The sequence below is a fragment of the Thermobia domestica genome, chromosome 10, assembly GCF_964235325.1.
Source record: "Thermobia domestica chromosome 10, izTheDome1.hap1.1, whole genome shotgun sequence".
NCBI lineage: Eukaryota > Metazoa > Arthropoda > Insecta > Zygentoma > Lepismatidae > Thermobia > Thermobia domestica.
In genome coordinates this window covers 269,640,715-269,665,360 of record NC_137463.1, presented here as the reverse complement: position 1 = coordinate 269,665,360, position 24,646 = coordinate 269,640,715, and the positions used below count along the sequence as shown (strand labels likewise).

Genomic DNA, 24,646 nt, shown 5'->3' with positions numbered 1-24,646 from the left:
GAAATATCCAGTGTTAGACCGCTTATCTTTTCTGAAATGAGCTTGTCTTCTGATGTTTTGTTTTGTATCATGATGGTATATTTTGCAACCGGAAAATCTTCCGTTCGGGAGTTTCTTTGTGGTTCTTCGTTAAACGTGTGTATTCAGTGCGATGGCTTTAAGAAATTAACTCTTTAGATTGTTTATTTCGTTACCAGCTAGCCGGCGCCAGATATCCCGCACCGGCTTTGATTTATGTAAGAGACCAACTCTATGCTATGTTTGCTACATTTCCAATCTCTGAACCTTTTACCAGCACTCTGACACAACTTGGTAGCGTTAAAGTATCCAGTGTTCTTATCTATAATCAATTTAAAATCTCCAAACAGACCATACCAATAGTTATCTTTGATCTGTTCATAGCAAATATCATTTAAACTAAGAGGACTATCCATAGTACCCATATTTATTATATAGAAAATGTTGATTTTTAACTTCATTTTCGTGGGGATCCACCAGCACTGGACCCCTTTCAAACATGCATACGTCGCTTCTTTGAAGTGGCCTAGACCGCTTATTAGCTGGCTTACATCCAAGCCAGCAAAAACTCAACGTATTGAAGTCCACCTGCTACTTTTTTGATAATTTCTACAGCTGGAATACCAGCGCTGGAAATGTATGCTATCTATAAGAGTAACGTTTCATTATTGTGTAAGACGAATTTTCAAAGTAGCCCGAATTCGGTCCACTTAGTTTGTTATTATAAAATACTATCCTTTTATGGAATAATAGCCATAAAAGACAACATTTATAGTTACACTACAACATTACTCTTATCTATCCAACTATTATGCGAATCATCAAACCCTAGCCATTTAACGTATACTTTGTCACCTTTCTTTCTCAACACTTTCTCCACCAAGTATTCATCTTTATGTTTCGTCTTTAATAGTTCTGGTTCGTAAAATCTACCTTGCACATCCTCTTCTTCCAAATCTTTAATTCTATAGGTAGGCGGATTGGATGGAATAACTTCACTAATAACAAATACTTCTGTTGACCAATTAGGTGTATATCCTTTCTCAAATAACCCTTTCGACTTACTTATACGAACATGATCACCTAACTTGTATTTGGGCTTAACACGCTTATATTCTTTTTGATACACTTTCTCCAATATTGTTTGCTCATTCTTCTTATTAACTTCTATAGGCTTTAAACCAATTGTTCTATGAATTTGATGATTATACTCTTTAACTAGTGTTGGTAATATCTCTATCCATTTATAATTTCCTTGTGTTGTAAACCTTTTCCACATGTTCTGCTTAAGTGTTCGATTAAATCTCTCAACAACAGAAGCTTTCTTACCACTATAGGTTGAATAGTGATTAATCTTATTTTCATCCATCAACTTCTTAAACTCTTTATTGTAAAACTCTTTACCTTGATCAGTTTGTAAGTTACTAGGTTTTCTCGTTCTTAATATGGATTCGAATGCTTCTGTAACATTCTTACCACTCTTATCTTTAACAGGAACAGCAAACACATATTTCGAGAACACATCTATAATCGTTAGCAGATACTTATAACCTTTATTTAATTTGGAAACACCTTTTAATACTCCGCTATCCATTTCTACAAGATCAGCTTGCCAAAGATCATCGATACCTTTTATAACTACACTTAATCTGTCAAAGTTTTTTCTAGATGGTTTGTGAATTTCTTCTATAATGTATTCTCTAACACCTTTACCTTCTTCTAGTCAATCAGGCTTTTTAACGAATTGAGTTTTAGTAACACCGCATACAGAACAAATACCTTTCTTTAGATATCTTCCATTCTTTGTTTGTTCAATTCTAATAGTATCTTTCTTCGTATCTGTCGATTTCTTACACTTAACACAATACATCCTGTTTATTATATAGAAAATCAATAACTATCGCTGTTTAATATTATGCTATCAACATTCTCACCATCATCATCACTATCTTCGTCTTCTCTTTCTACATGCATAAGAAGCAATAGTAATTTACCATGTTTCAGATCAGAATCTTTAGATGGTCTAATTGCTAATTTATCATTTGTATTAAAGTGCAATGGAAAAGTTTCAACTAGAGAACCATTTAAATATAGATCTATATAATACATATTGTAAGATGACTCTATATGCATTATCCTACCTTTATAAAGAAATTTGTATGTGATAGATAGATTATGTATTAAAAAGAACGGAGTTTCAACATTTTCTGATATCAATCGACTATGAAGCTCTATAACATAACTCCGTTTGATGAAGTTAAGCTCTTCTTTCAACATAGCAATATCTTTTCTCACAACTGTATTATCTAACTCTGATGTCATTTTAACATTACCAAAGATGTCCATATTTATTATATAGCAAACGTCTTTAGGAAAGCTCTCTTTCTATGTACATTACAACAAATAATAGTTGTCCTTCTTCCATAGCTAAATTTTTATTTGGTTTAATCGTAATTATATCGTTCTTCTTAAAGTCAAAAGGTATCTCGTTAACCAAAGTATCACCCAAATATATATCTAGAAAGTATTTATCCAAACTTAATTCCAAGTGCATTATTTTCCCATTATAGAGAAATTTGTAACCATTAGAAAGATTAAATATTCTAAAGATTGGCTCCTTAACGTTTTTAGCTCTTAATCGATATAGTAGAGGCATGGTTTCTTTCTGCATAACCAATTTAGTAGTATCCATCCTAACCTTTTCAATATCTTCTTTCTTGATGTATGTGTCTTGTAACATTTCTAATGCATCTTCAAATCGTTTTCTATCGTTCTCTAATTGGGCTTCTATTGACCTAAGTTGATTTACGCTAACAATATCATTTAAATTCTCCAACAATTTTAATTTTTCTTCACTAATATCAACATCACCTTTTCTATCTTTAACATTACCAAATATATCCATACTCATTTATTATACAGAAAATGCCCATCCTAGTTTTTCAAAACATTTCTTTAACATCTCTATTTGTCTAGGTGAGTGTTTAAAATCAACATCAACATGAACATCGTGCTTTTTCAACAGATGGTACAATACACATTTCAAGTTAATAAACAATACTCTTTTCGGATACAGTTCTTTAAAGACCTCGTGTAAGTTTTCGAACTCATTTACAAGTGTTTCCTCCATATGCTGTAATTTTAATGGTTTTTGATCGGTTAGGTGATAGTGTATTAAATAGACATCATCATAATATTTTGTGTATTTGTTTTTCTTTAGTACTTCTAGAACATCTTTTGTTGATATTAAATCTTTTGATATATCTCTAAATTCATCACTTAACACCTTGAGCACCTCTTCGGGAATAATTCTATCCTGTAAAGCTTGCAAACGAGATAACTATAACTTAAATCTTTTTGTAGTATCGTACCATGGTTTTCTCGCACAAGCAGCTCTCATTCCTTCATTAGTATCGTAAACCCAACCACTCTCTACAGAACAATCGTCACAAATGTATTTACTCATACCTTTTGCTAATGACTTACTACCACAATAACTGCATTGTAATGGTGCGGCGCTATAATTTGACAGCAAGTCCTTTAAGGTAATTATTGGGCGTAACTTTTCCAACTCTTCTTCCGTGTACAAAAATTTAGGTATTAGCATTTTCCATAAATCAATAGCTGTATATACGTTGTTTCTATCTTTTAAGTCTATCTCACTAACATACTCAAAATACTGATAAAAATTATAACTATCTAGTGCATCTAATTTATCCTGATGCTTCTCAAAATAAGCTAAAAATCTATTGTGTATAGCTTCCATTGTTTATCTTAACACAAAACTTTTATGGATACAAACCATAAAAGCACTTAATCATTTTTAATCATTTTTAATCATATACATAACATCACTAAAAGAATACCCTTGATTTAGAAGATTTAAAACCTTAACACAAAGATGACCACATATAACTGAGTTAAAGTCTTGTATTCGTTCGTCATTGTAAAAGAAGTTTTCGGTACCAAGATATTGTACCAGTTGTTTAGGAGGAACACCGCCATAAGAATCGAACACGTACTTTATGTTGTTATCTTTCCAATAGCATATCCAATGAGTACCAATGTTTTCTGATTTATCAAAGTTAACTACACCACACTCATTTACATAGGGTTTTTGTGGAAGTTCATCACTCATAAATACACCTCTAAATCGTTTTATCTTTAATTCTTTAGCCAACCTCTCTATATCGAAGTTGGTCAATGGTTTTAGTTTTTTGACTTCTTTTGTTTACCTGCCCCCTGCTTTTCTTCCATAGCCATATTGTGTCTTTTTTGTTCTTCAAGTTCTTGTTTATTCTTCTTAGCATCCAGTACAGTTTTAGTAATCGCTGCTGCACCACCTGCTAATGAGCCAACTGCTCCTAAAGCTGCTAAAATGGCTGGAATTGTAAAAATAAAACCGCCCATATGCTCTTTCTGAACCTTTTTCATTTGTGCAGTAGTTAAAGTTAAATTCATTCCTTTACCTTCTTTAATTTTCTTAGATTTATCGTTAAGTTGTTTCTTTGTTAATACATGATCAATATTTAAATCCTTTAGTTCGTTATAAGGAACACTAAACATACAACCTTTAATAGAACACATCTTCTCTATTTATTTAAGAAAAAATCTTAGTTTGTAAAAGTACAGTTGTTGTTGCTTCACCAAAATCAATTAAGGAATCATTCTCATCTGTTATCCTTATCTCAAAATTATCAACCTTGTCTTTGGATATAGGGAAAAATAATGGATAAGTAGGCTCGTAAATGATACTATGTTTGAACTCAGCATCTGTTTTGAATGATGCTATGATCCCTGTTTCTCTATGTGTGTATTCTGTATCTTTAACAAACATGCATCTACTATATTACAGTGAACATTTATAGTATCAAACGGATGAAACTTTGGCAACTTACTTCCAATATGTGTTTTGTTCTTTTCTAAAACTTCAAAAACATTAAACCCGAGGACAGTGCCTATACTCCCAATTGTAACATCATTACTATCAGTTTCAATTTTAACTCTATTTCTTAAATGATCTTCTGATAATTTTATGTTGATGGATTGAGATTTTAAATATTCATTAAGACTGTTTAAGCTGTATTGCCCTTCTGGTATAAAAACTTGTCTATCACCATATGAGAAACTATTTTTTCTGTTATGTTTGGAGTTAGATATGTACTGTAAAACCCAACTAGTCCTATACTTAAATAGTTGCTCCTGTTGTCTAATTCGTGATGGAGTTTCTTCTTTAAAACTGAAGTATCACTCGTTAGCTTAAATACCTTAGCCATTTATTATATAATAAATGAATGAGTTTGATTTACCTAGAGATATTCCGAGAGAGAAAGTAATCAAGTTAATAGAAGATGTCATTCAAAAGTTAGAATACAGTTTAAAGAAGAAAAAGAGAAAACTACGAATTGTTAGATATGCATACTACACTTTGATCACGTTGTCGGTTATACTTTCTGCAACAACTGGGTTTATTAATATTTTTATACCTGTAACAATTTACTCGATATTAACAACGTCTCTTGCAACTGGAAGTGCTATAATAACAGGTTTGTCTTCTAAGTTGAACATAAGCAAAAGAAAGGATGAATATAAAGCCATTGTCACTTGTATTAACTCATTTAAAGAACAGTTAGAGATGATAATAACATTAAATGGTGAAATGGATAACGAATATATAAAAGGTACGTTGCTTAAAATCAGAGAACAGCTTAAAGATATAAGATCATAAAGAGTAGATTTGAAGACAGGCGCGAGTTTAAGTCTTTTACAGACATCGGGAAAATCGACGGCCGTTGTGATGGTAAAGCAATCTTCATCAACGAACCGGGTCTGTACTCTCTAATCATGAAGTCAAAAAAGAAAGAGGCTGAGCGGTTTCAAGATTGGATAGGTATCTGATTGGGTTGAAACGTTTACAAGACTTTCAGGCCCTTCACATGTGAATGGTCAAGGATTAGAGTTCTTTAACAAATCAAAAGGCACAAACAAGCTTGGGAGCTCCGATCGGTGCTACCAAAAATATACACGTTGAAGACCTGGAAACAAACCAAGGGGGTGTCCAGAATACATACACCCTTCCAAACGAACAACCTCACACAACCTTCATCAACGAACCGGGTCTAATCATGAAGTCAAAAAAGAAAGAGGCTGAGCAGTTTCAAGAGTTGATTTTCTCTATAATAAATGAGTAAGAAAACTATTAATTGGGATGTACAAGAGATGATAAAAGAAACAACAGTTAAGAAAAGAAATGGAGAGCTTATACCTGATGATGTTCGATGTCTTATCGTAGGTCCGTCAGCGTGTGGTAAGACGTTTTTGTTATTTAACTTCTTATTACAGCCAGGTTGGTTAAACAATAATTACTTCTACATATGTTCTAAAAGCATGAATCAGCCAAAGTATGAGCAGTTAAAAGATCGATTTGAGAAGGCGGAACTAAAGTTTAAGAAGCAAATAGCAACGTTCTTAAGCGGTAATGATTCTATTGTACCTATTGATGAATGTGAAAAATACTCTGTCGTTGTGTTTGATGATTACATTTTAGAGAATCAAGATACAGTTAGAAATTACTTTACAAGAGGTAGGCATAGACATTTAGATTGTTTCTATCTTGCGCAAACATATTCAAAAGTACCTAAATAGCTTATAAGAGATAACGTTAACTTCCTATGCATATTCAGACAAGATGAAACTAATCTTAAACATGTGTATAATGAGTTTGTTGGGGGAGATATGTCTTATGATAAATTTAAAGAGATGTGTTCAAAATGTTGGCAAGAAGATTATGGTTTTATAGTAATTGATATGACAAGGAAAGTAAACAATGGTAAGTATAGGAACAAGATAAAACACTTCTTGAACATTTGATGTTTATTGACGTTTTACGTTTTAACGTTTGACGTTTATTGACGTTTATTGACGTTTATTAACGTTTATTGACGTTCTTTGACGTTCATTGACGATTGTTCGTTTTCTATACAATAAATGGATGAGAAAGAAATTGATAAGAATATTAAGTTGAAGGAGTTCTTGATAAAGGGCTTCAAATCTTGGAAGAAAGAAAGAGCAGTATATACGATAAATTTAAAACACAAGAGCAACCTGTAATTGATGCTATTCAAAACTTGGGGAGTGAGATCAAAGAAGTAGCAGAACAAAATAAAAATCTAATAACTGAACTTGTTCCAGTTGCACATAAGTGGCTTCAATAGATCCTAGTCTACTAGAAACACCTAAAAAGATAACTTATGATAGTTCTCCAAGTAGTAGCGATACGCCTATAACCGGAGAAATAAAGCAGATGAGAAAACAAATTAAAGACAAAGTGGAAGGAGTAGAACCTTTAACAACAGCACAATCATTTGGTAAGATTGCAACGAAATATTATAGTAAAAGAAATGATACTGTGTTTGGAATAAGAACTGTAGAAGAAGATGGAAAAATAATAAACAAGATAGGAAATTTGGAAGTTAAAGTGAATGGTGATGATTTGATAATTAACGGCAAAACTTATAAAGGAACAGAAGGTCTATGGGAATTGTTAACGACGAATACTAATAAAACCATTGAAGATTATGATGATGATGATTTTGAACAGTACAAGGAAATAATAATAGACTCAGATGCTGCCTTACAAAAATATAATCGAGATAAAAAGGTAGCATCTAGTAGAGGTTCAAAGTACATTAATATTATCAAGCCTATTTGGGATAATTATATTAAACCAACTTTACCCCCAACTCCTAAAAAGAACACGACACCTAAAAGGACTGGTGAAGGAATTAAACAATATACAGAGATACCTAAAGAGTATGTATGGATGGATGATGTGAGAAAGCTTATAGATAGGTTAATAGTTATAGATGGAGAAGAAAAGGCTGGAAATGATAACTTTTACAATGAGAAAGTAGGTATAGTGAGTATGATTAATAATAAGCTTTCACAGTTTATTCCTAATGATCCAAAAGGTATAGGGTATTTGATTAAGATCCTAAATATGTTGCCACCACGATTCTGGAATGATGAGAAGCTTGGGAAAGGATTAGTAAATGATTTGATTAATAAACTCCCATTTGAATTACATATTCCAGGATTTTCCTACAGTGGTCCGGGAACTAAGCTACATGAAAGATTAGAAAGAGGTGATAAAGGTATTAACCCATTAGATGAGGCTTGTAAAGAACACGATATATACTACAGAGACAATAAAGATACAGAGTCAAGACATATTGCAGATAAGGAATTAGAAACTAAATCATGGAAAAGAGCATTTAGTAGTGATGTGCCAATTGGTGAACGATTAGCTGCTTTTGGGGTTGGTACTGCTATGAATGCTAAGGTTAAGTTGGGGTGGGGGTTATAAGTTTTTAATTGTTATTATGCATGAATCTTTTATGGGTATGTCCCATCAAAGCGTTGTTTCAAGATTTTCTTTATAATAAATGGATAGTGTTGAAAGTTACGAGTTACAGAGTTTTAAAGCTAACACAAGAACATTTAATAATTTGAATGAAGCTAACAAAGATATTGAGTTTGATTTCAATGTGGGGGATGGGTTCGTACATCCACACAAAGCAGATTGTCACATGACTTTTGAAGTTGTTGGTGCATCAGTTGGAGGAACATTTGGTGCAAATGATACTATAAAACTTGTAGATAACTTCTTCCCATTCCTCTTTTCTCAAATTGAGGTTAGAAAGCATGGTGTTGTTATAGATAAGATTGAACTACCTGGAATAACATCTACAGCTATTGGAACATTAAAGATTTCCAAGCCAGAAGTTGAATATCTAAAACAAGCAGGATTTGAAACAGATGATAAACTTAGTCTAAGAAAGGACTTTAGTGTTTTGTACCCATTAAGATTAATTCCAGGCTTTTTAAGTGATTATAAAGAGGTTATGTGGAAAGGTGGATTGAGAATAACATTTACAAAAGCTAACAACAATAACGATGTCTTGTACAAATGGACTGGATCAGGAGCAGCTCCTCATGATGGAAAAATAACAATAAAAAGTATGGAGATAAGAATGCCAATTGTTGAATACGAATCTAATTACGAAAACAAGTTAAAGTTGAATATTCTTAAAGAGCCTAAAGTCATCTTTTCATTCCATACTTATCAATGTGTTCAAAAGACTGTTGTAGGTTCTTTCTTGGAGTTTGATGTTACTACTCAATTTAATTCTAGACAATTTGATATGCCTGATTTCGTAGTTGTAATGTTCCAAACTGATAGAAGTGGCAAACAAACAGCAGATGCAAGTAAGTTTGATCATTGTAAGGTAAAGAATATCTATCTTAAGAATGGGAGGAATGAGGTATTTCCAAAAGAATCAAGAAATTTAGATATTGCTAACAAGGATTATTTTAAGATGTACGAAGACTATACTGCATTTAAGAGAATAACATGTGGTAACACTGAAATGTACTATGACCCTAAAGAGTTTATAGATAACAGGCCAATGTATGTGATTAATTGTAGTAAGAGGAAGAATGTATCGGTAAATGAGAGAACAAACATAAAGATTGTTGTAGACTTTGCAGAAGCTGTGGCTGCTATTACTATATGTTATGCGATTTTAATTGGACAAAAGAACTTTACATATGATCCCAAGAATGAGAAAGTAGTAGAAGAGTTTTAGATAGTTAACAAAATATCAACGGACATATAGAGATTTTAAAGGTGAGCGTTTTGCTCACCCTTACGGTTCAAGAATCTAAGGGCCACCAGCGCTGGCCCTTTTATCAGTTACCCATAGGCAACCATATAAGAGAAAAATATCAAAAACAGTATTCGACTTTAAAGGGTATCGAAAAGATACCCTTGCATCCTCAAACTGTTTTCATTAACGATTGTTTTATGGAAGTTTTCCATAAAACGAAATTGATAAAAAATGATTAAATATTTTTTGTTGAAGATAAAAATTGAAGAGTGTTCATTGATTTTCTATATAATAAATACGATGTCGAGTCATATTGAGCTTTTAAATAAACTTGGAAGTCTTGAACAAAAACAAGTTATTGGATTAAGAGAATTAGAATTAAATACAGAATTTAAGATTGTGAAAATGGAAAAGATTAAAACTAAGTTTGGAAAGAGCATATTAGTTGAGTGTGAGAAGTTCAAGGTCTTTCTTCCACCTAGATTTACAAAACACTTAACAGATAAAATGATTGATGAGATCGTTAAAGATGGAATAAAAATCAAATACACTGGTCTAAAAGAAAACTATCCAACTGTTGAGTTCTGTATGTAAATCCAAAATGAACAAAAATGAACAAAAATATGCCGTTAGAAGTAAAAAATGGAGTGGTTAGAAATGGATCCTCAAAAAAAGTTCATTCTTACTAATAACTTTAATGTAATTGTAAAAAATGTGCAAACCGAAGTTCAAGTAGTTTTTGATATTAACGGTTGTCTATTCAGTTTGAATTACGATCAATGGACAGAGTTTAAGAAGTCATTGTTTCCTATTGAGAACGAGGTTAACAGAAGGTTTCATTATCAGTATCCGAACTTGTAATTTTAAGTATGTTTTAAGTGTTTTATGGTTATAAAGCCATAAAACTGAGATCTTTGAATATACAAATACAACTCAGTTATTGAAATCTGGTATCAATAAATGCTTTCAACTCTAGAGATATGTGTGGAGAGAAAAAGAGAAGATGTGAGAAATACATTTTGTATATGGAACACTAGCGCGTGCATGTGGCACGTTTTGGAACTAAATAGTGGCTCTGCTGACAAGGATGCTCACAGCCAAAGTCCACTGTGTAACAGCGCGATATTTTTCGCTCGAATTCTGATCGTTACGAGAGAAAAGTTTAGCGAAGAATACAGCGCCCGAGCTATGTGTAGCCGTTAAATCCAATGCTAACTATATGAGAAGCGAAAGATATGCCGCTGTTAATCATTCTCTCTCTGTTTCTATTGCACAAACCTCTCTGTCGTTCAGAGCTGATGAGAAGGAAAGAGAGAGAGAATGAGAGAGAGAAAAAAAATTGGCAAGCGTACAAGTTTTACTTCCTCCTTCTTCTTTGCTATATATGTATATGTATGCTCGACAGCTGATATTGTAAATGTGTGTATGCGATTGAGCGGGAGTGTATATACATATATCTGTAGTATACAACATACTAAACTTCAACGTTTTATAATTCAGTTATTTTTGAACCAATTTACACCAAACAAAAACTATTTTTTCAATCAAAGACAGCACTATAAGTTATAAGTTTTAGATGTAAGCGTTTATGATTTTTATATCATAAAAGCATATGCGATCTCACTTTAACATTGTAGTTATGAGCTCTTATGTGCTATTCAACTAATGTTAGAACAAAAAATCAAATCAAAGAAAGTGCTTAGTAATTACGTTAGTCATCTAGTGGTGATTTATAGTTAGTGATATTATAGTCCTTTTCTTTAAATTCTGGCAATCTTTTTTGTATCCAATCATGAAGTTTTATATGGGATATGGAACAAAAGTTCTCATTATAATATGCAGGAATTCCACATACAACACACTTATTATTAATATTTCCTTCATTAGTTAACTCATAACAAGATGTAGTTTCGCTCCTTCTAGAAAGATGTGGCGGGAAAGCAACACGTATTATATCTTTAAATAAAATAACTTGTGGTGCTGGTAATGTAATACCTACAGGGTTATATGTTGGATCTACAAACTTACATTCTGATAATGTAGCAGGTCTTAGAATCATAAATGGTGTATCTACATCCTTAAAGAATTGATACATTATTTTTATAAAGTCATGCTCTAACATTTTATTATGTATTTCAACCACTCGTTCTTTTGATGAGAGTGAATAATCTAGCAGCGGTCCAGAATATTTTAAACCCTGTTCAGCTTCTTTATTGAGATTCTCTGCTCTATAACATCTTTTACAATTATCAGACCTCTTGTTTCCATTTCTAGCGAACTCTTGGAATTGTTTTAATTCTCCACAAATTACACACTTTTTCATGATTTATTAAATATAAAATATCCGAAATAGTTAGATCATTTTTGTTTGGTTTTAAATGTCATAAAAGCATATTCAATCTCACTTTGGGGTATCCTTCTGTGTTAAAGTACAATGGTCAGGGGTGACTTCATAAATTTTTGGCAGTCAGTGGCGGCTTCATAATTTTTTTGACAGTTAAGGGGTGGAGGGGGAAAGTGGGGTAGAACATACATATCTCCCCTACTCTATTGAAAGAACTTTTGTGTGTGTCTAGTGTTACTTAGCTATGTTGAAATAGTACAAGTACCAGTGGCGTATTTAGGGGGGGGCTTCCGGGCTTAAGCCCCCCCCCGAAATCTTTCTTACTATAGTAAAGTATATGGAATATCTTGCAGAATTTTCACATTTTCAGGCAAAGCCCCCCCCGAAAGTTAGCAAAGCCCCTCCCGAAACAAAATCGTAAATACGCCACTGACAAGTACTGATCTGTGTTGGTCAATAGTGAGAATTATTTCAAACACCTATATTAGTATATATTAAATTCTATAATTAACTCTAGGTAACAGTTGCCCATCATTATTTATACTATTTAATTTCGAAGATAAAAGTAAAAAGATGCTTTATAAATATGTGAAATAAGATAACATTGCGGTTGCCATCATGTAGAAGTTATTGTCTTTAATTAATATTATAATTTGTCTGTAGTCAAGAGGCTGTAAAAATTCTCACAGCTATATAAAATTATTTATTTCTATATTATTTTTAAATTTATTGTTTCAGTCTTTATAAGAAATGGATGCTTCCGTGGCTAAACTGTTAAACCAAACAAGCTCCTTTCCCAAATTATAAAATGGGTGACTTTTGGAATACACGCATAATACTACTACTATCACTAATAATAATAATTTCAATTTCAATCCTTGCTCAATGTGACGACGGAGATCTTCTGTGGAGGAGGCAAGAGATGTTGGAATGACGGGGAATTCCAGTAGAATTATGAATTTAAGGAATGATTTACAGGCTTATTTCCTTCAATTGTGTATTTTCAGTTTATTTCAACCATTTGTAACTCATATATGATCACTGTTTCTTTTTATTTCTTCTCATATGCAGTATATATTAAAATAATATATTACAAAGACAATTAGTTATAATTTCTTTGATATGTGACACTCATTAAACACAACACTCCAAACAATATTAGAGAATAATCTGAAAATTGAGAATTTTTTGGTGCATCAATTGCACAGTAAATGCCTGTCTCAGTGCTCTACAATTTTACCAACTAATGTTGGCTGTTTAATATAATATATGTGAGTTGCGTTGCATCTGTCCAGGTGCTTGTAAAACCAGCAAAAATACTAGACGCGACCTAATAAAGTTATGACAGTCAGGAGGAATTATTTTTTGCTGCTGAGTGCACAATACTAGTCCATCTAACTTAGTTCTGATGTAGCAAACCCTTCTATGCTTCCTACAATTTTTAAACTTTTACCTGTCTCCAGAACTGATTAGATCTGAGAGCTTACATATCACGTGTTAACAAAAGGGTCGAAAATAGGGACATTCCTAATGAAAATGCAGGTTTAATTCCATTCTTAAAGCTAATTTTGTTAGTTTTTCCTCACACAGGTAATCTTTTAGAAACATCACTATGCACTGAGATTTTCTGCAAAATTTGAGTACTCTGCAGTTGTTTTATATAAAATGTTTAGATTTAAACACTTTTTATTCAATGATAATAGCATTTAGCTTTGTGACGTGGAAAATAGTCTTCCATAAAATCATTCGTTCAAAGTCCCCTTATTTTTACAAAAATAAGTTCTCAATCCTATTTCGCTCTTATAGGGTTCGATCCCGGATAGGGAATATCGTTCATTCGTGTCTCTTATTACTATGTATCCGTTCAGTGTTTCTTACACGTATACCTCACAGGGTGCTTTGGCCCCAGGAGCTATAATAAATTGTGTTCACATGTCACTTTTATGCAGATCACATGCTTTACGAAATAGCGTCCCCGTGCAATTCCGTAGCATTTTAAATTTGCCCCTCCCCGAACGTTGCTTTTAACAAAGCCTGGGTCTATCCATTCAGCTATAATCTTTACTCTGAACAGAAAGCTTAAATTCGAAGCAAAGAAACAAAATGTTTTTCCTAATCCCTTTCCTCTTTATAATAAGAAAATAGTGTTAAAATGCAGCTTTATTATATACATATTCTATTGTAATTTAAGACTTTAAATAATAACTTTGGATGCCTATATCGAAGAGTCGATATCACTGATGTGTTTGTATTCTTGAAAGTATCCAAAAACCTTTATGTATCAACTTCTGTGCCTTTACATACAGATATTAAAATGACTATTCAATAATACGAAAAATACTTTTAGTCGCATTACCACTATGAGAAGCAAAGTCTACAAAACACCGTGTGAATTACTGACAGTATGGACTTTAAGGGAAGACAAGTACAAAATTTCAAATTCCTAGGTGAATCCTTGTACAAATCTGGTAAAGAGACAGAAAATTTTTAATAAATTCTTTGTTCTTGTTCTTGTGTTCATTCTTTGTTCTTGTGTTCATCTCCAGTCTGTCCTCGGCATATCGCCTTTCTTCTATTGTCTCTTCATTTTTTCCCTTCGTATTTCTTCGTTCTTCTTCTTTAACTCAACACTGTTTATTCTAGTTTGTTATAATGCTTTCATCTATTTTATTATCCATACTTTTTTACTGCTTCTTTAGGCCGTGATCTATATTCTTTCCCGAATATATTTATATCACTGCTCGCAAATCCTGTGAAAGGGTATAAATCAGAGCCAAAGATAATGGGACAGCTTTTGATTTGGAAGCTTCAATTTTGCGTTGTCCATAGTCTGTGGTAATCATTTCCAACTGAGTGCTCTGTGACGTAACAGTTTGTTGCTTTTCTTCTTAGCAAATCACGTGAAGAGAAGGAGCTGGAAGGTGAGAGAGTAAAAGACAAGGAAGAACATCGAGAGCGTAGTTGATGGTTCTACTTCATTCTCATCGTCAAACTCCCTTCATTGCTCACTGCGATTTCTCTGTAAAAGGTTGTTCCTCTATGATACATCGAGCACTTTGAAATGACTAATTTCGGGTCTAACAACAATATTCTATTCTACAGAACTTCAAAATTTTATATCCAACTGTTTCGGAAATCCACTGATGAGTGACGCAGTGAGTTTTCTCTTATATACAGTCCCACATAGCACACTACGTCCCTGGGATGTCCCATTTTGATCCCAATCATCCCATTCGGTTCCCGGGATTATCGGGACAATGAGAAGACATCCCATGGACGTCCTGCATGGGACGTCTTGAAGGATTCCCATTTAGGATGTCCACGGGACGTCCCAGATGGGACAGAAGGTCCGAGGGAAAACCAATAGACATCCCTTCGTGGCCCCGTTGAATATCCCGTATCCCGGGATATTAGCAGACATCTGTATTTCCCGCGAAATCCTGTGGATGTCCCTGGAGCACATTCGGATAATCCAGGGATGTCCCGTCGTCCGTTGCGGGCTCAGTCTCGGACATCCCGTGGACGTACTTGTGCTATGTTGGGTAAATATATTATAGTATGTGGAAGATAATAATTTTTGTTATTATCAGCGTTCGAATAGAGAAAATGTGTAACGGCCTTTTGCTTAACTCTGCCATTGCCTAAAACAACAAAATAGAACAAGAAACATTAAAGACGACTGGAATTCCCAAATCTTTACAACTCAGTTCACCAATATTCATATTATCATGTTTTGTTCTTCAATATTCAGTCTAAAAGTCAGTCTTATGACTTTGTACCGGTGGAAGCAACAGAAAACACCAAGTATTTTAAAAGACAGCTTACCTTTCGGAAACTTGAATTCGCTGACATCAAAAGTTACTTGCTCTGGAGGAGGAATATAAAATGGACTAGAAGACTCATGCTGTAAGAGAAAGAAAAAATGAAATTCATGTTCATAGTAAATAGTATTAACTTACTTAGAATTCACTATTTAATCTACTCAGAAAATATAATAAAAGAAGAATTTTCCATTTTTGGTACATTTCTACACGCTAACAACGGCTTCCTCCTCTCTGTTTTCCCTTAAGCCGTTTGGATATTCCATTAATTCTTCTTTTGGTCTCATCATTCTTTGTTCTTGTGTTCATCTCCAGTCTGTCCTCGGCATATCGTCTTTCTTCTATTGTCTCTTCATTTTTTCCCTTCGTATTTCTTTGTTCTTCTTCTTTAACTCAATACTGTTTATTCTAGTTTGTTATAATGCTTTCATCTATTTTATTATCCATACTTTTTTACTACTTCTTTAGGCCGTGATCTATATTCTTTCCCAAGTATATTTATATCACTGCTCGCAAATCCTGTGAAAGGGTATAAATCAGAGCCAAAGATAAAGTGGAATATCTCTTATGAGTGTAAAAACAAAATATTTTCAAGCATATGTTTATAATACGCAGACTTTTCCATTTGCAATATCCATCTTTTGAGGTCGTTAGTATGTGTGTTAACATTAAACGAACAGAAAATATGCCAATATAACGTTATGTACGTCGATTCCATTTGCTTGCTATCAATGTAGATTCTTTCGAAGTAATTAGATCTAAACAAACTAAGAATGAATGACTAGCGCCACATTATATGCTAAGCGAAATTTATAGATGTAAGTGAATAGAAAGCTTTGCACGCTCATTCATCTATTGAGATGTTCTTAATGTACGGTGCAATTAATGCCATAATCAGTAGTTAAAATGAGCCTATCAACGATGAGTCAGCTTCCTCGATTACATTAAGCCCGAGCTACACATTGCACAACTCTTTGAAAGTACTCCGTAATGTTCAAGGAACCTCGGATACAGTACTTCCAAGCTTATTTATACTTTAAACATGTTCAAACGCATATACAGATTCGCATTATCGCAATTCAATTATTACTTTACATACATTTCTAGCTTCATCATTACATTTACTTTGTATCTTCGTGGCTCTCTTAACCTAACAGATTCGGTTCTACTTTAACATGACCCGGTTGAACCTTCTCCAAGGTGTGTAGCAGCGCAGATATTATCAATCATATTATCAATCTTTATTCAGTATTTATTTATTCTTATAATTTCATTTAAGAATAGATTTCGCCATTTTATTTTAGGTGCTCATCCCATCCAAACTATTTTCACACCAGTCGTGTCCAGTTACCCTCCACAAAGTTAAAAAGAAAAAGAGTTCACATCTTAACTCCCCTCTCGTTTTCCTAACTTTCTGTCCTTTTTCACTTTCTTGTCCTTCATCCACTGACCATACGATAATGTTTCAAGTCCTTCACTGACCACCAACGAAGTTCCCTGTTTGTTTTAGTCTTCGTCTGTCCAGATTTAAAATGTTAAATAGTTTTGCCAACCAATAGGAAACGAGGATGGGCTTGCATTTGAATATTTGTAAATGTTTCTGAAAAGCGAAAATAGAGTGATCGGAGAGAACAGAATGAAGAGAGACGTCAAACGATCAGTACCAAAAACGAATGCGTCCATTTTCATTACTTTAAAGAAAATTTATTAGTTTCATTAACAAAACGAGGAGTATAGTGTGTGAGTACTATACGACCAGTGACAGTGATTAGAAAGACAATGCTAAAGTAATTACTGATATAAACGTCTCATCGGCAGGATCTGCATACGAACTTCAACATTGTGAATGTGAGTGATAGACTACGCTGAAGTAATTAGTGATATAGACGCCTCATCGGCAAGATATTCACATGAACATGAATGCATTGTGAATGATTTCTGAGTTGTTCTGAATGTGAGTGATTTGTGCATTGAATGAACTATTTGGTGAAAATACTTGAGACTCATCGAGAGACCATGCAGAGAGGGCCGGTAAGATCAAACATACGTATACTGTGATAACCTTTCATAATAGAACGGCCAAAGACTATTAAGCGAATATGATAACTATCAAAAGAAAATAATAACAATTGGACTATTCCACTAATAAAAATTTACGTTAAAGAAAATAATAACATTTGCAAATCTTGTTATCCACGTACTAGCTCACGTTTATTCCTATTGATATATAAAATTTAGCCGGGAAAATTTCTTACTTGTAATGTTTCTTTTAGCATATGATTTTTAAAAATAAAGTGGCTGACATGTAATTTTTCGAATTTCATTTTTACCTATATTTTGCCCAGTCACAGGTGTAATCAAAACAGGAATCGTAGTTTACATAAATAGCTACAGGCTCATGGTGTAGTTGGGGTTAAAGGGTGGTAATAACCAATACATGGAATTTATGTACTGTCGAACTATACTATATCATAGATCAAATATTAGTTCAAGTGAATAATGTTTAGCTGTTTTAAGTCAACAACATAAACGTTGGCACCGTATAAAGGGACAGGGCGAGTCCAAGTTCGTCATCAGATTTCTTGTACAAAACAATAATATTATCTAACTTTAATTGAATAAAATAACATACAAATGCTTCGTTTGTCAAGTATACGAGGACAAATTGCAAATACTTTACGCCTACTGATTTATTGCCACATTATAAACTATAAACGAGAAATAAGATATACCTAACATTCTACAGACTTTGGTCTATTTTCCCACATAATCGCCATATCTGTTGAGGCGCCTGTCCCACCGTACTACAAATTTCTCGATGTCAGCTACAAAAAAGGAGGCCAGCTGATCACCGAACTGACGATGATCAATACTCTGTGCTTTGCTCTGTAAGTGAACCTCTGTCTTCTCACTCACAAAAAAAAAAAAAAAAAAAAAAAAAAAAAAAAAAAAAAAAAACCTCACCGAGGGCAGTGACTCGACTGTAAGAGAGCTGCTCCATAATCTCTCATCCCCAAGAATGAAGTTCGATTATTGTTTTGTTTGCCACGTGCAGTTTGCATTGTCCTTTAGCAGCACATCGCTAACATCAAGAGTAACCTAAGGCTTTTCCTTAATGCCTGCCTCCAGATGAGACTGCGTCAGAAGCGTTCTGAGTTAATGATTTCACTTTCTGCCAGAGAAATCCAGTACAAGTCCTCCCCAACTGTCACAAAACAATGTGAGCATCAGTTTTCTGACTGATGGTGTTGTTCGGAATGTCTTTTTTGCTGGCGAGCCGGGATGTTTCAACACCATTCTCTGCTTTTTCGACTTGAGAGTGTAATGCAGTATCCACGTTACAATGACAATGACAATGAGATCCACAAAAGTGTTGTCCTCCTCGACGTAACACTGCAAATGGTTCAGTGACGTGAACGTTAGTTTGCTTTTGTTGCTATCATTAAGAAGCTTAGGAAACCCACCGTTATGACACCTTACGGTATTCCAACAAACTGTAGATATTTACTTAGAAGTCGTATCTACTGCAATGAATCTCTCGTTGCACCAACTTCACACTATTCTATCCAAACTTCCAATTCCCGAACTAACACTCGGTAATCTCTCGGATCCTTTGTTTTCCGGGATTTATAAACTTCCTAAAACTTCCTAGTTCCATCATAACATTTACATCATATCTTGTTATGAAATGCCCTATCTTGTATTTGTCTCGGAGGAATACTTCCTAGTTGTAGCGTGAAGTCTACTTTATCTCTTTTATTTATTTAATAAACTAACTTGTTTATAACTTCTACAATTTCGAAAATAAATCTACGAAATTCTTATTGAATTTAGGTTATTTTGTAATACTCAGTGACGTAAGTAAAAGGGGTAAACGGGGCTTGTGCCCCAGACACCGGATTGGGAGGGCGCAAAACTGGGCAAATATTTATTTTCACTATAAGGCAGGGAAAGGAGTTTTAGCAAACTAAAGATCATAAAAAAATTACCTCAGAAACTTAACAGGAACAACAACGACTCACCAACCTTAGGATCATATCCATAGAGGATAAGTTCGCTTCAAAGCTATCTTTTGATTACAATATAAAAACCTTTGCAGCCAAAAGAGTCCCAAAGTTATATTCTTGTTCAGCGTTTGGTTTTCATTTAAATTAACATCGATTTAAGAGATTTGTAAAATGTCTGAGTATAATACTTGAGACAACAGCTTGACTGTTTGTCATAATTAAATATTCTATTCTAAAGCAACAGATTGTTGATTCATTCTACACATATGCACATCCTGATATAATTCCAAAAACATTATGATTTGCAGTTATTATGATAAGACTATAAGAATATGTAAAGCATGCTACTCTCAGATTATTTGGCAATCAAATACGAATTAGTTTGGTGGTTTATCTTGTACTAAAAATTAAATTATGTACTGCAATTTTTAAATCAAGTATTACTATTTGAAGAAAAAAATGATTAGGACAATTACTGTGTGATGCCAATATCAGGTAGTCGGGGAGCGTTTTGATTTGGCTAGTGAGAGGGGGGTCGCTAAGGTGAGTTCTTGCCCCGAGCAACAATTAGCCTAGTTGCGTCGCTGGCAAAACTTTATATACATTTGTCTCAGTGAAAATGAAACCAAAAAGAAATGTTGCACATGTAGAATTCAACGAAAAAATGTATTAGGAGAATCTTCCTTTCATTTTTTATAATTAGAAATTCAGCGCAAATCGGGGACGGAAATGCGTGCATTCCCAACAAACTTTTATGGACACACATAATTTGTACGGGAAGGGCTTTTCTCATTTACACAATATTACATTAAAGTCGTTCGAAAGTAAAAATACTATAATGTTAGAACCCCCCTTCAACGTTTGTTATGATTGTACCTCTATTCCAGTTGTAAGTATTTTAGTATCACAATTTAATGGTAAAGAATGTCCTTTCAAATACGAATAAACCTAGAGCATTTTTATCTCTCAAATATTCTGATGGACACATGAGACAAAATATGATGATAACGTATAACTATTAAATCTTACCTCATTTTCATCCGACTTCTTTCCTGGTGGTATTGCCTTCATCCCTCCTTTACTCTGAGGTCTGTAACCTCGATATGCGATACACGTATCTCTCAGGCTACCTCTTAAGCCTACTAAACTCCTATAAGACGAATGGAAGACACGGCTCCAAGGATTGCAACCAGTCAGATCAAGAATTGACACAGCCAATGCTCGGCCAACCTGAAAACAGTCACAAGTCTTAGTTTCCTGGTTTACACAAATTATGTTGTTTCACAGCAACTGTTACAATTTCTTTCATTACGTAAGATGTATGAAGTGGTAACAGTGAAGATGCGTGTGCAGCGCCTGGCCTTTTGCTAGGGCATATTAGGTGATCCCCTGCAGTGCGTGAGATCAAGTGGGAAGATGGTTGATGCACACTGATACAGCTCTCTAAGTTTGGAAAGAATAAATTATGGGCGGGATTAGTTGGCATAAGTTTATCTGAGGTGGGAAGTGTGCAAGGAGACAACACCCTAAAGAATTCAAGGCGAAGGAACGTGGGCAAAAGAGAGATTGCTGAGCATTCAAGAGGATTGTCTCTAAGTACGGTCAAGTAACTAATCAACTCCATCAATACCTGCAACAATCAATCCGATGAGAATTCTATAACCTTGGCACCAGCGGTCGGGAGGCCACTACCCAATCGCTTATCGTTGCCAGCAGTGCTTTGCCGCAGAAAAAACATGGTACAGAAATATGGAAGTAAATAAATGATAATTGGATGCTTTTAATAGCTTTTAATAGTCGATGAATCCTCTTCACCTTCTTCGCAACTACAGTCAGCGTTGATATATGGTTGATAGCTTCGAATGCGTTGTTGCCGAACAGGCAACTATAAGAGACTTCGAAAAATACATGCGCACAATTACATTTTGTAGAATTATGCATTCCCTGATATATTTTAACTACACTGAATTCCTGAAAAGTAGCATCCATAGTTTTCTGAAGGAATTGTATGGACTTATTTCCAGAGCTTCTCTGTTGTACTAATTGGCACCCTACACAACCACAGCTACCGTTGTAGCGACTGACGCGTATGTGGCCATTACTATGGGAAATGTTGAAGAAACACAACCACCTACCTCTCACCATGCAAGCGACGGTATTCATAACCTAAGCTGTCAAAGGAAAGAGGACGCAATCCACGGCCCTTTCAAATCTACTGACTAGCCAATGCTGCATACAACAGTGGACAGTCCGTCACGGTCATGCGTACAAGGAGTCTCCCATCGCATGTTGACACTGCACAATCCGCTGCCCGATCGTCAATACATATAGTTCTCTTCTGGCTGCAGCACTGTCGTTGATAAATGCTCTTCATGCACACAAGAAGCCAGTTTCACACAGCCCAAACGTGTGAGGCCGTTCGAACGTAGTTGTGTGTTTTTATTTTCGATTTGAATTCCACGAGGAATAGTTATCCTTACCCGTATGTTTCTTGTTCGCTGGCTCACGCTTCGTTCTCTGAGTGCTGCGTAAACCGCTCTCTTTCTGTAGTACTTCACGTACGGTGTAGCTGGAATTACATATACTCAATCGCAACTGAAATTGTTATAGTTCGTACATCATACATTATTCTATTGCATTATATTACTGTGGATATCTGAGACAGTTGACTTCTATTAATTGCCTGTTTGGTAGACATCCTTCGCTTGCATATAGAATATCCTCCAAACGTTATTCATCGTAAGTTTAATTTATGAAAAGATAACAGTTTTCGAAGTAGACATCTAAAACTTACATCTATAAATACTTGTGGCGAATACGACGGAGGATGCAAAGGAGTTTCTATGCGTTGCAGGAAGTCTCTGGAGCACGGTGGCACCACATTCACCAGTTTTCCTGTGTTGAAATTGCATTCCAATGTGTAGCTACGTACAAGTCCAATCGCCTCTGTTACGGCAACTCGCGCACAACCTTTCAAGACCTCTTTCCTGAAAATAAACAATAAACGAATGATATTCATTAATTTATATAGCAACAATTGATCGTAAAGGATTGTCCATGCCATTCAATTCTCTGATTCATTAATTGTGTTACTGGTGTAAATACAACAGCAACGAAAGGATAAATATCAGGATAAGTAGAAGAGATAGGAAGACGCTGTAATGGATTCCGTTTCAAAAGGAATTTCTATTTATGTTAAAGTACACAGCCAACTAATTACCCTTTTGTATTCTAAAGTAGATTGAAACATGTTCATAATTGTTACTCTTTCAAAAATACTAAATATTAATCAAACACGCTAATGATAATTTCTTATTTCCAGCCATTTAACATTCACTTCTGACCTATCCATCCATCCACGACGGGTATTCAAGGGGATTCTAATGATGTTTGACCTCCCTGGAGCTTATGTGGTTACCATACGTCCCTTAGGCACGGGAAACCAGGGTTCTATTGCCGGTCATGTGATTTCATGTTCTTTGCATCCCATGGCAAGCTGAAGATGTACATTTGAAATAACCTCGCTGCTAAAAGTGTTACTAAACTAAAATCTGAAACAATCCAATCGATATTTGTAAGATCTACTAACATTTCTTTTCACCAATGAAGCTTTATAAAACGTGGAGCTAGAGTTTAAAATGGATCACTGCAATACGTTCAAATTCCAAGAGTTTCGTCAGGCAAGGAAACCAGGGACGCGTGCAACTAGAACTCGACGAGGAGAAGGACGATTGTTGACATTTTTGCTTCTATGCAGGATTCCACCTTGTAATACGAGATGGTGGCTTCTTCTGTCATGAGAGCAGGGCTATTCTTTCGAATGATACTCTCCAGTCGATACGGTGTCTGAGGTTCCTCATTTGGTCAACATTTATACTATGGCCACACAGGTTGGAGCAAGGGATGGTCAATTGACTGGCCCTGGATTTTCAAATTACATGTCAAAACATTTGTTTACTCACACACTGTAGTATTTGTAATTGAGTATTTACATAAGACATAACGTCTATGTAGTCTACTGTAGTCAACGAAGTTGCGCAGCATGCATAGTTGTTGTTTTGCATGAGGTGTTACGCGCACGCGAGCACCAAGGTTTGCATATGTTCGCGATTGGCGTCTAGTGTCTAACCTTTGCTACTCCCCATGTATCAAAAATGCTGTGGGCGTCCCTCTTGCTCTTCATACCAGCTTCGTATTTATACACGGACCACAGGGGCCTGGGCCGATGGTGGCAAATTTCCAAGGGCGACATGCTAAAAAATCGGGATTTTATTGTGCTGTGCTAAAGAAGGAGGCAGTCCACGAGAGAGAAATTGATGGGAGATCTATACAAAAAACGAAGTTGGTAGCACAGAGGATCTAGTTTCATCATTATGATGATATCAGCTTCAAAAGTAGCGGAGGCTGTTGCTTATTGGCGAGTCTAATCCGTGGTTTATTATGTCCCACTTCATTCTTAGTAGCTGAATGTGAGCGGATAAGGTCGTATTCTTTATGCCTGTACTCAATACGACCAAACAAGGTTTTTTAGGCCCAGGTTCATAAAATACCTAAGTATGGATCTTTCCATACTGACGAACACGAACTGATCTTTTTCTGGCTTTTATACTAGTTCTGTCAGTTCAGAGCATATTGCAAATCTGATATGTTCATGAATTAATGTTAAAAGATATACGGGAAATGTTTTGCAACTGTCCCTCGTACCTTGTATGTACGAATGACAGCATACAGTTGTATAGTTGTAGAACATACAAAATAACTATATTCATTAAAAAAGAGTAAAATTGA

At 34.7% G+C, this 24,646-nt stretch overlaps 1 protein-coding gene across 2 annotated transcripts in view; it reads right to left on the bottom strand.

Annotated features, from left to right (window-relative positions):
• LOC145663224 (uncharacterized) overlaps positions 1-24,646 on the bottom strand; it is a 154,033-nt gene that overhangs the window by 8,510 nt on the left and 120,877 nt on the right. For both annotated transcript variants that reach the window (XM_081729588.1, XM_081729589.1), the window contains 3 exons: positions 22,653-22,845; positions 20,888-21,088; positions 15,856-15,934 (listed from right to left, as the gene is read on the bottom strand). In XM_081729588.1, coding sequence (XP_081585714.1) covers positions 15,856-15,934; positions 20,888-21,088; positions 22,653-22,845 — 473 coding nt within the window. The remainder of the gene's footprint in view (positions 1-15,855; positions 15,935-20,887; positions 21,089-22,652; positions 22,846-24,646) is intronic.